At 42.0% G+C, this 15863-nt stretch overlaps 2 protein-coding genes across 3 annotated transcripts; one reads left to right on the top strand and one right to left on the bottom strand.

The window, feature by feature from the left end:
* Nucleotides 1-2040: 2040 nt before the first annotated feature.
* On the top strand, nucleotides 2041-10937 carry smad3b (SMAD family member 3b). Its single transcript, XM_086109011.1, has 9 exons — nucleotides 2041-2451; nucleotides 4181-4374; nucleotides 4457-4591; nucleotides 4932-5006; nucleotides 5097-5147; nucleotides 7216-7428; nucleotides 7903-8040; nucleotides 8355-8499; nucleotides 9488-10937. Exons 1-9 carry the CDS (start codon nucleotides 2249-2251, stop codon nucleotides 9609-9611), a joined length of 1278 nt encoding a protein of 425 aa, XP_085965137.1. The 5' UTR covers nucleotides 2041-2248; the 3' UTR covers nucleotides 9612-10937.
* A 1016-nt stretch (nucleotides 10938-11953) lies between these two features.
* On the bottom strand, nucleotides 11954-14674 carry aagab (alpha and gamma adaptin binding protein). Of its 2 annotated transcripts, XM_086109013.1 has the most exons (10): nucleotides 14521-14674; nucleotides 14054-14244; nucleotides 13870-13966; nucleotides 13700-13789; nucleotides 13230-13313; nucleotides 13076-13155; nucleotides 12919-13003; nucleotides 12676-12780; nucleotides 12547-12596; nucleotides 11954-12445 (listed from the first exon to the last, which is right to left on the bottom strand). In XM_086109013.1, exons 1-10 carry the CDS (start codon nucleotides 14615-14617, stop codon nucleotides 12368-12370), a joined length of 957 nt encoding a protein of 318 aa, XP_085965139.1. In that variant the 5' UTR covers nucleotides 14618-14674; the 3' UTR covers nucleotides 11954-12367. The 2 variants fall into 2 exon arrangements, with proteins under 2 accessions (XP_085965139.1, XP_085965138.1); XM_086109012.1 differs by having other exon boundaries at nucleotides 12919-13155.
* Nucleotides 14675-15863: the final 1189 nt, after the last annotated feature.

Raw genomic sequence — 15863 nt, 5'->3', positions numbered from 1 at the left:
ATGTGGAAGGATGATCTGTTTTTAAAATGACCAGTAGATTTTGGAATATAATCCAAATGTTGCAAGAAGCAATTGGTTTCATTAGAATTAGGACTTGATCAAGGAGACACAATTGTCTCAGATATGAAAACAAATCTCAGGGCTGTGGAAATCACCTGCACCAGTTGGAAGCCAGAGAAAAGGGATTTGGAGGGGGTAGTAATGTGGGGGGTGAGTGGGTGGGGGCGGGGGTGGAGGGGTTAATGTGTCCCAGATTTGCAGGTGCCACCATCTGGAAAGCAAGTGATGGCTGCAAGCAAGAGATAACACTTCACTCTTAAAACTGCTGGGTTAACCCAAATTGGGTGAAATAGCTTAGCCAGCACTGGGTCCAAAAGGGACCCAGCCAATATTGGGTTATTTATACCCAGCGTATTAGGTTGAGGATTCAGCCATCACCAATATTTTCTTAGCATGTTTGGTTAAAATAATTTCAACTTCAACTGTATCCAAAATGGCGACCAGCTTCAACTCTTCAGCCCACCTAAAACCAATCTTTAACCCAATCTGCTGGGTCAAAATAATGAACCCACCCAAGATGCTCAAAATACACAGCTACCCAGTGAGTGGGTAGAAAAAAACAAACCAGCATTGTATGTACAGTACGTGTGTGTGTGTGTAAGTCTATATCACAATAATGTTCCTATATGAGGACACAAAGGTTATATTTTCTCTAATTGCTGTTAGAATCTTGTTGAAGCATTGTTGTGACAGCAGCCCAGCTGATTACATGCTCCTTGTTTCCCACGTTGCCCTTGAATGCTCCATCACAATGCCTTTGTTACACATACGATTGTGTGCACTTATTACTTATTTACATAGCCGTCCAGCCTTTTGTCCCAAATTATTCCTCACTTGCTCCTTAAGACCTTTGCTGGGCCGGCTGTGGCCCATCTGCCCTCCTGTCTCACACAACCCCCCCCCCCCCCCCCCCCATCCCTCCTAAAATCCCTTCACAAGGACACACGCAACATCTCTCCAAACCAGCTGTCCGACTCAGGTCCCCTCCCCCATCATGGCAACAAGGTGCGGGACATCAATTAGAGTACCAGTACCCATTTGCTCAGATGTTTTAATTTCTGCATGTATGTAGCATGTGAACATGTTATGTATCGGTTCTGAACTCCTAATTTTAAGTAAAACGAAGGTTAATTTTCAAGGAAAGTATTCGTTGGTGGTCAGAACTCCGAGACACAAAATTTAATGTTGGAAACTGGTTGCTGCCATTCTAATTATTGCCCTTGAGCAGTGATTCTCAACCACTGTAACAATATCCTCAGGTGTACCACAGGAATGTATCCTATTTCACTTAATTGTCTGAAAATTATTTACCAATTACAAATAATGTATCTTTGTTCATCAATCTATGCCACCGACCTGTGGCCATTTATACAACAAAGTAGGAGCTTTTTGTTCAACTTAGCAGGCCTATCACTATGAGTAAACTGAGACAATTTCATCATAATTTGATTCTGGAATATACCTGTATCTCGTTTGTGATTTTTTTTTGTATGTAAAATGTATGTAAAATATGTGTCTTTCTCCCGCTTACGCATGATGTGCAGTGGATTTATGTATCCATTGTACTTTCTGGATAACTCCTTCAATTGTATCATCTTGCTTTCAAGAGCGACCCATGCAAACAAACAAGTAAAAGTTCATTATAAAAAACACAAAAGTTTAGCTAAGCAGCATGTATGAGTATAACTTAACCAATAATTACACAAATCATTATTTGCCGAGTTGTAACCTTAATGCAGCATCGTCAACCCGAACAAAGTTTGGTTTTTATATGTATTTTACATATGCATTTATTTTATATTACCAGCAGTAAAATGTTTCTTTTTTGCTTGTTTGTTTGTTTGTTTGTTTGTTTGTTTTTATTAACGTGTATTTAAAACAAGTCTTCCGTGTGTTTCCCTTGTTGTCGGTTCGGTGCAGGTGGAGGGATGAGTGGTTGATGAAGGAGCGGGAGGAGGGGCAGACAGGCGGATGTTCTGCTCCACTCTGACCGACACTCAGTCAACTTGAGCGGACAGAGGCGTGAGCGTGAGCGCCTCCCGGCTGCCGGCCGTCCGTGTGCCTGAGAAGTCCGGTCTCGCAGCCCATTTAGACTGGCTCACCGGACTGACAGAAGTTGGCGGTGTTTCGTGTAACACTCGATCGGAGAGTGAGATCAAATCGGCGTTGATACATCTCGACATTTAAAATGTCCATCTTGCCGTTCACGCCTCCCATAGTGAAGAGGCTTCTCGGCTGGAAGAAGGGGGAGCAGAACGGCCAAGAGGAGAAATGGTGCGAAAAGGCTGTGAAAAGTCTGGTGAAGAAGTTGAAAAAGACCGGACAGTTGGACGAATTGGAAAAGGCCATCACGTCACAGAATGTCAACACCAAATGTTTAACTATACCAAGGTAAGGAAATCGAGCGCTAGCTAAGCCAAGCTAAGCTAGCGCTCATGACAGCTGGGCGCCTGTCCGGTAGCTAGCTTGTTAGTGTTAGCAACTGCTCATATCACAACCTGAAAAAAGATTACTCGTTTGTGTTTACTCGCCTTTTTGGACTGGAAAAAACATGCTTCCTTGTCGAAGGAAGACGTGTTGAGATTCGGTGTTATTTCATGTGCACGGTCATATGAGGTGGTTAAGTGTAACCTACTTGTTTCTCAGTTTTTGTTTCTTAGATTGCTTCATGCATCCGAGATAAATTATTGAAATTGAGTGGTTGGGTTTAGGTGCGTGTGTGCACCGGCGACGAGCGTGCTCAACAGAGGCAATTTCATGCACATGGATACAACCTCAAAAGTGTGGTGATACATGAATTCAAGTTTTGCTTGGTTACATTGTAAATGGTTAAGTGTTGTACAAGAGGTGGACAAAAGTATGACTCATTAGTTGTTTAGACTGGACTTGGTATAATTTGGAAAAGATGGAACCACACCAATAGTGACGTGTGAGTACTATTATTGAGTACATAGTAGTGAGGGTATGGGGTGGATATTAATAAAAGGCTGATTCAATATTTTACACTATGGTAAGTTTGTACAGTACATGTACATTGAGTCATTGTAACAGGTTTTCATATATGCTCTTGGGCTGGACTATAAACTGAGTACCCCCCCCACCCCACCCCAGCCTTGTGTTGTATACTGTACCTCCCTCAGAATGTGGGTGGTAGCCGACATTAAAATAGCCTTTTTGGGTGGGAATGCACTCTAAGCTGTGGGAGGGTGTGGGCCACTGTTTTGATTGTGGGTCAGATGCTGCAGATTTAGAGAATAGCAGCTGTCTGCTGGAGACATGACTGGGAATTATTTGTTTCATTTTGCAAACGTTCGCTTTTCCTGGAAGAAATCGCTTGTCAGCACATGAAGTGGCTCAACTGAGGCCAGAGGTGCTGTCGAATGTCACATTTAAGTGGCCCGCATCTGCCTTATGCAATTGTTGTTGTTTTTTTAAACCGTTGTTAGGTAGAAGGGATTATTTTATGTCATCTGGACTGTTTGTTCTTGTTCAACTTGTATCAAGTAGAATGGAACCTCTAATTTGGAAAATGATACAAATAAATTACCACTGTCAATAAATCTCATTCTTCTTTGATGATAATTGAGAGACTTGTCTGGGTAAATGGAGAGGGAAGCCATATCACCTTACATAAAAGTTCATCACATTCTTAACTGAGATTGCACATGTTTAAAGGCTGTTGAATAAACAACAACAAACTATTGTCGACCAGCACATGGGGAGATGACTGCATGTCACTGAGAGGTAAACAACTTAGAAGTCAAACAGCATCAAGCAACAGATTGTGGTGGAATTTCCATTTCACAACCACAAATGATAATGACTGATGAGCGGTATTAGCATGGTTGACCGCATGTCTTGAGGCAAGAGGAACCCGTCGCGCTCATTCAACTCATATTGGATATTATTCAAAAGCTTTTGGGTTCTCTCTGCATTAAGAAGCAGCCCAATCCCTTTAACATTGGAGACTCTTGGTTAGGAATTCCGAGGGTGTGATAAGGGAATTCCATAAATGCGACTGAAGCTGATATGGTGAATTTAGGCCAAATCCCTTTGCTTGGAATTCCAAATCATGAAATGGGTGGACCGTGACACTCGTTTTGTTGTTGGCATGTTTCAGATCATTAGACGGTCGACTCCAGGTCTCGCACAGAAAAGGTCTCCCTCACGTGATCTACTGCCGCCTGTGGCGCTGGCCCGACCTGCAGTCGCACCACGAGCTGCGGGCCGGCGACCAGTGCGAATACGCCTTCCACACAAAGAAAGATGAAGTGTGCGTGAACCCCTATCACTACCAGAGGGTGGAGACGCCAAGTAAGCGGAGCTTGCCGCCGCAAAAATAGCTACCCAAGAATCCAATGTGGTCCCTGATGAAAATATCTATATATTCCTCCAGTTTTGCCCCCAGTTCTAGTTCCACGACATACAGACATCCCTGCGGAGTTCCCACCACTGGATGACTACAGTCCCTCCATCCCTGAGAACACAAACTTCCCCGCTGGCATTGAACCGCAGAGTAACTACATACCTGGTGAGAACCAAGTCATTTCATTGCCCACAGAGGAATGTAAACATGTAATTCTGTTAGCATTATATAAATTAAAAAAAAAAGGCAATGTTCTTCAGCACCTACAGATCGGCTAAAAAAAAAAGAAACATTACATGATCTGTCCCGATTTTGACAAAACAACTCACTCTCATCAAAACCTGGGAATACGTAACATGTTTCGCCATTGGTAAAACGCATGCAAAACGTGCCTCGTGGAAGTCATTCATAACAATGGTACTGTAATAACTTTAAATTGTACAGCACTTTTCAAGGAATCTAAGGACACTTTTTTATTTGTGTGTGTGTGTGTAACTGTTTCCAGAAACCCCCCCGCCGGGGTATTTGAGTGAGGATGGCGAGACGAGCGATCACCAACTTAACCACAGCATGGACACAGGTGAGTCGGCTGTGTTCACACCATCAGACCCAGAATTTGAATCAGGCAGTCTGTCTACATATGGACCCAGTGTATTGTTCTGTATTTCAGGTTCACCCAGCCTGTCGCCCAATCCTGTGTCACCCACGAACAATAATTTTGGTAATCCTACACAGACATCATCTTTACAACTGTTTCATTTGTGTGTGTGCCATGTGCAATCACTATCTAACTAGATCCAATATCAGAGAAGAATTACATTTCGATTTTCCAAAGATAATGCTACGTTTTGAGGCGTGACACAATGGCTTTTATATGTTTGTAACGTCATTTAGTTAGATGGGGCGAACTATATACGGTACAGTGTAGCTTTTAATAGCCACATTTCAGACATCAGTGTGTAGGTGTGCCCAATGTGTTGCCAGTGGGGTGTATACCATATGTCCTCAATTAGGGGCCTCTGCTCTAAAAGATGACCGTATTTTCCCGACCATACGGCGCATGGAGTTGCAGTGTCAGTTATGGGTGCTATTTCTGTATTTGTTACATACAGAAGTCGCACTGCCTTATTGGATGCAGGCATGGTAAAATGTATGCCATCTTAAAAAAAAAACTCATTTTCTCCTCGTACATCCAGACTTTTTGATTTGCCTTCACGAACACTCCAGTTGGAAACTTTTCTTTCGGCACAGTCTTTCTCTTAAAAAAAATCACCCTCATGGAAGTTTCTGTCCATTGCTATGGCAACCAAGCACAACAGTCAAAGCCGATTTCTCGTGCCCCGTTGTGCGTATCGCTACCGTGCTGGTCCCCTACTTTTCGACAGTGTGGTTCACCTGGATGTTGAAAGTGAGCGGCACCTCGTCCGTATTGGTGCTGCGGTTGGGTTGGATGTGTTGGTCGGCAATCTTTTTACGGCAGTCGGAGTGGAAGGAGGCCAGCTTTTCCTTGTAGTCCGCCGTAAATTGCTGTGCCCCGATAGTCCTTGCCCGGATGGATAGTTGGTGCCGTTTCATAAAACGAAAGCACCAAGACAGACCTGCTGGAAAATGTTCAGTTTTCATTTCTTCTGCAGGCATTTTTGCCCTCAGTCGAATGGTGACTATAAAGACACTTCTTCCGAAGTCACACAGCAACATTCACAGATTTTGGAACTGTGGGCATAGATTAGGCGCCCCACATTATTATGCCCCGACATTTTGGAGAAAATTAAAGACTATTAAGTGCGCCCTATAGTCGTGAAAATACAGTTGCCAGGTGGTGCCCAAAAACAAGCGCTGCTACAAGGCAATGATCTTTTACTTTGGCCGTGTTTCCACCAAGCGCTACGGTTGGGTTCCCATCGGCACGGCTTGGAACACTACACACTCATTTAGATAGCTTGGGATGGTGGCAAGTGTAAATAGTGTGACATCATAGCAACGGAATAGTGTGTAACTCAGAGTCAATTAAAAGGAGAAGAAACGTCTCTGAAGTCGCACACAAAGCCTGAGGTCTTGCTTAAAATAACGTCATTCTTTAAACAAGACTCTCAAATGATCCCCGCTTCAAATAAACACCTGGGACTGGTACAGCTGAATAAAGAAACACCCACGCTCACCACAGAGGAAATAGCGGTTGACAAAAGATCCAAACAAGGTGTCATCCAGGGGTGAAATGTTAATTCTTTGAAAAGAGTCCATTTTAATATAGCATTTTGAATTGTAATAGCGGAGGTCAGACTATTTTTGCTGGCTCACCAGCGACAACAAAAAGATTTTGTGATGTAAGCTTTTGTGTTTGAGTCGACTACATCGAGTCGAATGCAGTGGAAAACATTTGTGGGACTCTGCCTTTAAGGCGGTAACAGCGTAACGATGGGATGAATGGCGTCATTGTGTGTGTCGTGTTCAAGTCTGTTGGGAGATCCGGTACAGACAGCCCCAGGTAATGTAATAATGGTAATAGTCTGTAACCGGTTGCCAGGTAATTCAATCTATGTGTAAAGCCACAAGGAGGTCAGCATTTAAAAAAAAAATTAAAAAAAAAAAAAAAATATATATATATATATATAAATAAAAATAACCTCCGTCATGTCTCGGACTTCCTGGCTGGGGTCGTGGGAAGGAACTGGAAGCGACAAATCAAAGGCAACCGTGATCTGTGATGCGCAGCTTCACAATTAAATGTTAACCACATTTGTTCTCTTCTTTCGGTCTTCTCTAACCACATGTTTTTTTCGGTCACACAGACCTACAGCCTGTGACGTATTGCGAGTCTGCCTTCTGGTGCTCCATCTCCTACTATGAGCTCAACCAGCGCGTCGGAGAGACCTTTCACGCTTCGCAGCCCTCCCTCACGGTCGACGGCTTCACTGACCCCTCCAATTCAGAACGCTTCTGTTTGGGGCTGCTGTCCAACGTAAACCGCAATTCCGCTGTCGAGCTGACACGGAGACATATAGGTAATTGTCATCTGGGATGTTGTAAAGCAGGGCAAAACACGCCTCATTAAAAGCCGCAACAGCTCAATTCAGCCATCATTTGTGTAGTAGTAAAGTCGACTAGCTTGTCCATCCCCGTTGTATACACGTACCAACAATCAAGCCAAATTTCGGAAAACAATCAGAGTAAACAACTGAAAATATTTTAAAAAGTAGAGTTTGGGAATGAGAAATCTGATTTAAAAGTTGGCCACAAGGCTCATAAAGATAATGTTCATTTTTGAGAGGTATTGAGCCGACCAAGTTATTTTTAATAATAATAATAATAATGCATTTTATTTAAAAGCGCCTTTCATGCCACCCAAGGACACTGTACAGACAATAAGAAAATACAATGTAAAAATTAGTAAACGAGATATTATATAAAAACAGGACATTTTGTTGTTATTGTGTTGGTGTAGGATGAATATAATGTTCTCCGTATTCCCTTTTCAGGCCGTGGCGTTAGGTTGTACTACATTGGTGGGGAAGTGTTTGCCGAGTGTCTCAGTGACAGCGCCATCTTTGTCCAGAGTCCGAATTGCAACCAGCGCTACGGATGGCATCCCGCTACCGTCTGCAAGATCCCTCCAGGTGCGACCACACAGGAGGGCTACCTTAGTTTGAAATCTGGGCCAGTTGATTTGAAAGCAAAGATGTTTTTTTCGGTTGTATAAATGGCAAATGTCCGTTAAGCACATCGTACCATCCAGTCATCTAGTTGAAGAGCATTTAATTGCTCTGCTTGTCACTCCATGTTGCTGGCAGTAGATACTGTTGATGACAAGGAGTACATCATTTGCAGTTGTTGATGGGGTTTTTTTTCTCTCAACCAATCAAGTGAGATGAGATCATTTCCCGTCGCCCACCTTGAGAAGCACTGCTCATCTAAAGCCTCTCTTTGTCAGGTTGCAATTTGAAGATCTTCAACAACCAAGAGTTTGCCGCTCTTCTTGCCCAGTCGGTCAACCAGGGCTTTGAGGCGGTTTACCAGCTGACCCGGATGTGCACCATTCGCATGAGTTTTGTCAAAGGCTGGGGCGCAGAGTACAGGTAAACTTGAGAGTCGGAAGAACATGTTCTCTCAATTTTTCGGGCCCGTCACTTGGCATTCCCATTTCTTCTTTTAAAAGTGGAGTCAAATGATATGTAGCTGTCTTTGTTGTGGAGTGTGCCTCGTACTTTTGGTTTGGATGACAACCTTCTTGGCTGAATAAGAAAAGGTACCATGATGTTGGTCAGGATCATGAGCACACTAAGGAAGGAAGTTGGGGGGGGGGGGGGTAGAGGTTCTGGTAAGAGCAAGCATGAGCCGGTTGAGTAACGGCAAAGGAATGTGGCAGGCATTCAGTGGGAGGTGAACGTGTGTGTATCAGAGACACTCATGAGGGGGATTCCCAAAAGGCCAGAGCCCTGCTTGTGTTTCTGCCACCCTCAATGACTTCAGAATAGGGATGAACAATTAATCGTATTCAAATCAACATTGCAATGTATCATTAAGGCTGCAATTCGGGGGGAGGGACACTCCCCTTCATTTTGGTCCGTTGTAAAGCTTGCTTTTTTTTTTTTTGGTATATTTTATTCATTTATGCAGTGTCCAGATGAGTTCAGTGCTCGAAAAGTGCAGTCCCAGTTTATTTATCATTGTTTCATGAAAAGTTGGACGTCACAGAGCCACAGATGCATTAGCATTATTGTTGTAATCTGTTTTATGGTTTACTCATTTCCTTATATTCGTTACGCCACACTCGCTGAGTTCAATAATTCATGATACATTTACCTGTCTTTCCAAGAGTAACCAAATCATATCTGTATAATGCATTTATATTGTAATACGGATTAAATTGTTGCTTGTGTTTGGTAAAAAAAGTACATGCGTCGAGGACTTTGAGAAAAATAACCAAATATTAAATCGTCATCGCAATTTTGGGGGGGGGGGGGGGAATTCCCAATGTCAGACGACTGGGCTTTTACTATGTGCATTGATCTAATATTATCTCTGTGTAAATTGTTTAATGAGCTCTTTTCTTCTAATGTGCAGACGTCAGACAGTGACCAGCACCCCTTGCTGGATAGAGCTGCATCTCAACGGTCCTTTGCAGTGGCTGGACAAGGTTCTCACGCAGATGGGTTCTCCCACCATCCACTGCTCCAGCGTGTCTTAAGAGGCAGCCACCAGCCTACTGTGGTTTCTCGCTCTCTCGGCGCAGATAAGGAAAAGAGACACGGTATTCATCGGATCATCTTCCCTTGCCGTAATGTTTAACCTCACACACGTGTTACACTTCCCTTTGCACTGTCGACCCATGTGATGGTCCTTTGTTCTGAGTCTTCTACTTATCGCTTTTCTGTTAATTTTCAGACGCACACACAGCCTTTTCTTTAATGTCGTTGAGCTATCAAGTAACCCGTGCGTCGCAGCAGTTTTGTGTTCGTAGAGATGCCACTGCGGTTCCGTCAACAAAGGCATGATGGGACATTTTCATGAAAATTGGCGGAGGGGCAGGGCAGATCGAGGCAATTTTACTTTCAGCTTTTTTCTTACATTTTCATTAATTTTTCTCAGGAAGTACAACAGGAACCTGAATACAAAATTAGCTCATTTGTAAATGTTCCGGGAATAGAGCATCCCTCCCCCACTTGAATCTCAATTTTGCCAGTTGGCGCGACAACACTGTTTGATACATTTTAAAGCATTGATTCTATGAATTAATTATTCTGTTCAACTGGTCGATGTGTTCCAGTACAATTCTTTTTAAAACGACTGCGTTCAAGGTGATAACATTCATGCAAGTCTTAAGTACAAGGTACTTTTCCCCCCATAATAGTTCATCATATTAATGAGGATTACTTAATTGATGTTTTATCTATTATAAACAAGATCAGGCCAATTATTTCTTGGTTTATTTTTTTTAAAAAAACTTGTAAGAAAAACTATTTTGCTCCGTGGAAAATACATTTTCTAAGTTATTTTTGCATATTTGTCCTGCTTGGGAATATATTTTTTATTATTGCCTCAGTATGATTGTACATAACTATTTATAGCTTGTGATTTCTTGTAGTTATGCATCAATGAAAACGGGGCTGCACCTGACTGACAGTAAGGCACAGGCAGGTTAATCCGTGGCCGACCTTCTCTGTGTGAGTGAATGAAGCACTTTTACTATCGATTGGTGTACTGTACAGCTTCAGTTTGAGTCATTTATTGTGTGTTTGAAAATGTTATGTTCAACGCTACAGTGTAAGGCATAAGTAATTTGCCTGCAGTCTTTGAAGTTGCCATGTCAATGAATATTCACGCTCTGACAGTACACCGCCCAATCTGTTCGGTCACTCGCGCAGTATATTGGGTAGATGACAGAGCTGCGTCTGCTCTTGTGGTCCTCTGTCTCATGTACACGCATTTTGTTTAGTCACTTGACTGAAATACGTTCTTAGGCGGCCTTTTACTTTGTTATTCAAAAATGTCTAATAAATAGAGTAAAAATAAATGGGACATATTTTTCCACTGCCACACAGTGATAGAATACAGTATGACACGTTTCACTTTTTAGACGTGGAGTGGATTGCTTTAAATTGACTTGCCCCCCCAGTTAGGAATCTGAATAAAGAAACTGGTATTGTGACTGTAACTAATTTACTCAGTCCATCCATTCAGTAATAGTCATTCCCATCCACCAATGCTGTGGCATGACTCATTAAAATAAGCGATTAATTTGTGAATAGATTAGTTAGGTAATCATCCATCCATTTTCTGAGCCGCTTATTCTCACAAGTGTCGCGCCGGAGCCTATCCCAGCTGTCTTTGGGCAGTAGGTGGGGGACACCCTGAACTGGTTGCCAGCCAATCGCAGACGAACAACCATTCGTGCTCACACGTGGGGACAGTTTCGAGCAGGGGTGTTCACAGTTTTCCAGCTTTCCCAGGAGCAACGCACCCGAATCAAATAATCAGGATCATTCAAATGCTGCTTCAGAGCTGGCTGATGGAGCTGATCATCTGAATCAGGTGTGCTGCAGCCGGGAGAGCTGGAAAACAGGCAGGACAGTGGCCCTCCAGGCCCGGAGCTGGACATGCCTGGTTTACTGTAGAGTGTTCCATTAACCTGCCATGCATGTTTTTGGAATGTGGGAGGAAACCGGCGAAAACCCACGCAGGCACGGGGACAACATGCAAACTCTACACAGGGAGGCTGGAGCCCGAAACGAACCCTGCACCTCTGCATTGTGAGGTCGACGCGCTAACCACTTGACCACCGGGGCCACCTCAGGTAATCATTGCACCACTAATTGGTGAAAATTTGACCATAAATACAATACAGCTTTATAGTATTTGTCGTGCTTTCACAACAGCTATAGCTGTACCAAAGCACTCGAATGTAAAATATGTACCGTGGCTCAATACAGGCTTGTTTATTTACTAGTGACAGGGAACAGTTACCCACAGAGCCTCGTGTTGAGTCAGAGAAATGAAAAGAGCCATTCACATCCACTCAAGACAAAGTCCTTATGACGACATGACAGTTTATTTGCTTGACAGTTCATCTTTTGTGACTTGACAGAATAGTCATTGTTTTTATAACATTTATTCTTAAAATAAGGCACATTATGTCACCTCTAATTATTTGTGACAATAGTACCCCAAGGATAAACACATGAATTAAATGTTCTGACTTTATCATTTCTTAAATGTCACTGAGGAAGACCCACGAGTGCTTCCGACCCTTTTATTGCCTCTCTTTTCTGCTAAATCAGTAATGCCACGTTGAAGGAGCCAAACGTGTCTACATTACAGTACGTCCACGAGCACTTTTGTCTTGCAAAGTGCAAGCAACCCTTCGAGGGGGGCACTGGACCCTGCGCAACAGCCAGGAAAGGTAGCAAAGAGAGAGATGTTGCCGATGTCACACTTCAACTTCTGTTAGCTTTCCTCGCCTGATGATAAGCCATCTATCTCATCATCATCACCACCAATGGCCATCCAAAAAGCTTTTGCAACCTGGAAGGCAGAATTTGGCCATAGTTGAGATGTATGCTTGTTGGTAATAGACCGTGGGTTACTCTGTGACTCCTCTAATGGTTGTTGAGGCAGTTGTTTACCTTCTCTGCGTGAAGCTTTCTCTGGTCGTGAGGTAATGATGAAGCTTTGTCTGAGTTGGCAAGGGAAGACATTGGATACGTTACACAGATAAAATTGTTTCTGTTTTAAATGTGTTTCGTTTCATTTACCTTTCATCTCTTTTAGTTTGGTGAAGAGGCGTTCAAAATTATCCACGTCTGCATCTCCAGCTGTGAGATTTGCAAGTTCCTGAATGTCCAAATTTGTCATTGCATCTGAAAGGGTCACCAGTTGATTTTATAAGCAATGCCATTGCATTGGGGGGGTGCTGTAATCTGCTCACTATAGGTTTAGTATAAAAAACAAAGCCAGCGGCAGCCTGCAATTTGTAATAGAAACAACCATTTCCTCACCGACAACTGTGTTCTCCGTTGAGCTGCGGGTCTCTGTATGAGTCACTTCGTCAGCAAGTGTGCCCTCTGCCGGTAGACTAGAAGACTGTAACAGAATGACAAAGCAATCATTTCCAACTAGCATGAGAATAATGTGTATAAAAAAGGTGCTACCGACTTGTGGATCTTGACAGCTCCGAGGGTGGTTGTGTCGAGCAGCCACCAAACTGCTCATTAGGCCAAAGCTCTGACTGTTCCCTATTATGTAGCAGAAAGAAAGAGTGTTGTTTAATGCCACTGAAAAGACCTCAGGACAATTAAGTTTATCTGACCATCTTTCATCTCCACACTGGTCCACACGTTTGCATTGAGTGCCTGGACAATTCTCTTTACTCCTGTGGATTCTGGAAAGTCATCTGGACAAAAAAAGGTAATGATACACCCAGGACACAAGATTAGGGACACTATGAAATTATAAAAATAGATTTATAGTGTTACATAAGACTTAATCTTTTGTGGCATTTGTTCAAATCTCACATGTATTGGTGTACATTTGGAAATGACGAGATGTTCACAGGTCAGAATATGGCCAAAACTTGGCGTTAATGGAGTCAAGCTCAGAGAAAAAAGGGCAATGATTTATCTCCATTGACTTTACTATACTAGTCTAATTTATTTCGATACTGCTGTACATACAGTAGGCATAAGAATAGATCTAGATTGTAATTTTAAGCAGCTCTAACATGTAGCCATTAAAATTAGATCATGCATGTAGAAAATCGATGTCCAAAGTTTCCCATACCATCTTCATCAGGCAACTCCTGGGGATTGAGTTCCACCAGCTCAAAGCTGTGCGACAAACACCATTGTTGTGCTTCGTGTCTGGTAACACCTTGAAAATAAATCCAGTTGAACGAGACACACAGCATCGTATTCACAATTTCACATTGCGAAAATGTAGACAAAACGTACCGTCTTCACAAACTCTGTCACACACGAGAATCAGCACCTCTGGAGCAATGTCCTCCACCATTGATATCCACGGATGGAGCTTTTCCAAACCATCCTTCTGCAAAATGTACATTACAATCCCTTTCAACACAATAATGATGGAACTGGTTAGTTTCTAATAAATTTTAATCACAGGGTTCCACACCTTTGTACTATCAAAATACGCAATGAAAGCCTGCATGGACTGTGCAATCTCTGACGACATTAGAAAAGTGCTGGAGACGGTACAGAGCCGGACATCTGCTGTATAATACTTGTTGTTGATGGTCCACGGATACCACACTACTGTTTGTTCTTGTTTGCTCGGCTCTGGCAACGTCTTCACACCGAGAATTTCTGTGACAGAAAAAAAGGCACATACACAAATGGCAGTCTAATAAATAAATTATACTTATACAGCCAACCCGAGTCTATTTCTTTGGCTAAGCTACCTCGCCGTTCGCACGACTAGCTCCAATTTGCATCACTATTTATATTAACTCAGTATGTATGAAACATGTAACATTTGGGTTATTGCCCAGGTAACCAAATGTAACTCCTGTTCCCTAGCACTGGCATGTTTGAAATCATTTCGACAAAATCCCAAAGCTAACAATCTCTTTACACACTTACGTTTAATAATTTCTTCTTCTTTAAAGGTGGCGTCGCTGCTAGTGACAACCACACACGGAAGAGACATTGTAGCGTCCTCCGAGTCTGACATTTTCATAAAAATGCTACAGCTAAGCTTCGATAACTATAAGCGTCACGTGACGAATGAGATTTCCCCCCGCCCCTCGGGTAAACTTTGAACTCTGACGAACCTTCCGGTTTAATGGCAGACGAACGAAAATACAGTAGTTTTAAAGTAACGTTTACATTTGCTTCGCCTTGCTTTAGAAACATTACTAACATATTAATAATTTTCCTATTGTTTTTCTTCAAGTAAATTGAATCTCACCCCAAAACTCGTTCATTAGACCTTTCTTCTATTAATTTAACTTCCCCCCCCAGTAAAATTGGTTATTTGAAATCGACGAATTTTTGCATTTTTCATTATTTTAGCCATTGAATAATTTGTTGGTTGATTTAGAGTAAACACTGACACCAAAAAACATTGGTAAAATGAATAGTTAGTGAATATTTCGCATTTATTTGAAATTATTTGTCAGTTGAATCTAATTATTTTAATTTGTTAAATAAAACAATGACAACTTACAATGGTAAGTATTAGGGTATATTGGACGAAGGATGTGTGTGTGTATCAATATTTCTTACCTATTATTGTTATGTTACTATAGTACTTCAAGTTCATAATAGAAACACCAAGTACCTGTAATTAGTTTTTGGGGTTAAGACATTTTAGTTTTTCCTCACTTCTTTTCGAATATGTACAGTCTAATTTCATTTTATGTTAGTTTAATTTAGTCTGTTTAGTTGTTCTCGTGTCACTCTCACACATGTTCAAAAAAAGGAATTCATTCTTGTACACATCCGTACAGCACATTTGACAATAAAATTGAATTCAATTCAATTTACCCTAGTTACTCATAATGAGCAATGTGAAATACTTGTTAGGGGATGATATTTTATGGAAGTGTAGGTACAGAAGCGTTTTGCTGATTTAACTTGAACATTGTCACCTTAAAACACGAAACATTGCATTAAAATGATTATGTTTGTGATGTGGGACTAACTTTTTGTTTTATTTTGGTTTGGCAGCAGCACACCTCCGTACCAGGCCCTCTTAAAAATCAAATGTGACCCTTAAGTACAAAATTTCACCCACCTCTGATTTAAATGTTTGAATTCTTACTGCTATAAACAGTGATTTCTTAAAGTGTGGTACGAGTGCCACGTGTGAATGTTTAACATTCACTGCTCTTTAGGTCAGCACAAGTCCATGTTTACAATGTTCTTGCTTTCTAAGTTCAATCATCCAAGTAACACGTTCATGAGATGTAAATCAGTATTCT

This window comes from Hippocampus guttulatus, chromosome 4 (genome assembly GCF_054856545.1).
Source record: "Hippocampus guttulatus isolate MCC_2025c chromosome 4, RoL_Hgut_1.0, whole genome shotgun sequence".
Classification (NCBI taxonomy): domain Eukaryota; kingdom Metazoa; phylum Chordata; class Actinopteri; order Syngnathiformes; family Syngnathidae; genus Hippocampus; species Hippocampus guttulatus.
This window is presented reverse-complemented; position numbering and strand designations above follow the sequence as displayed.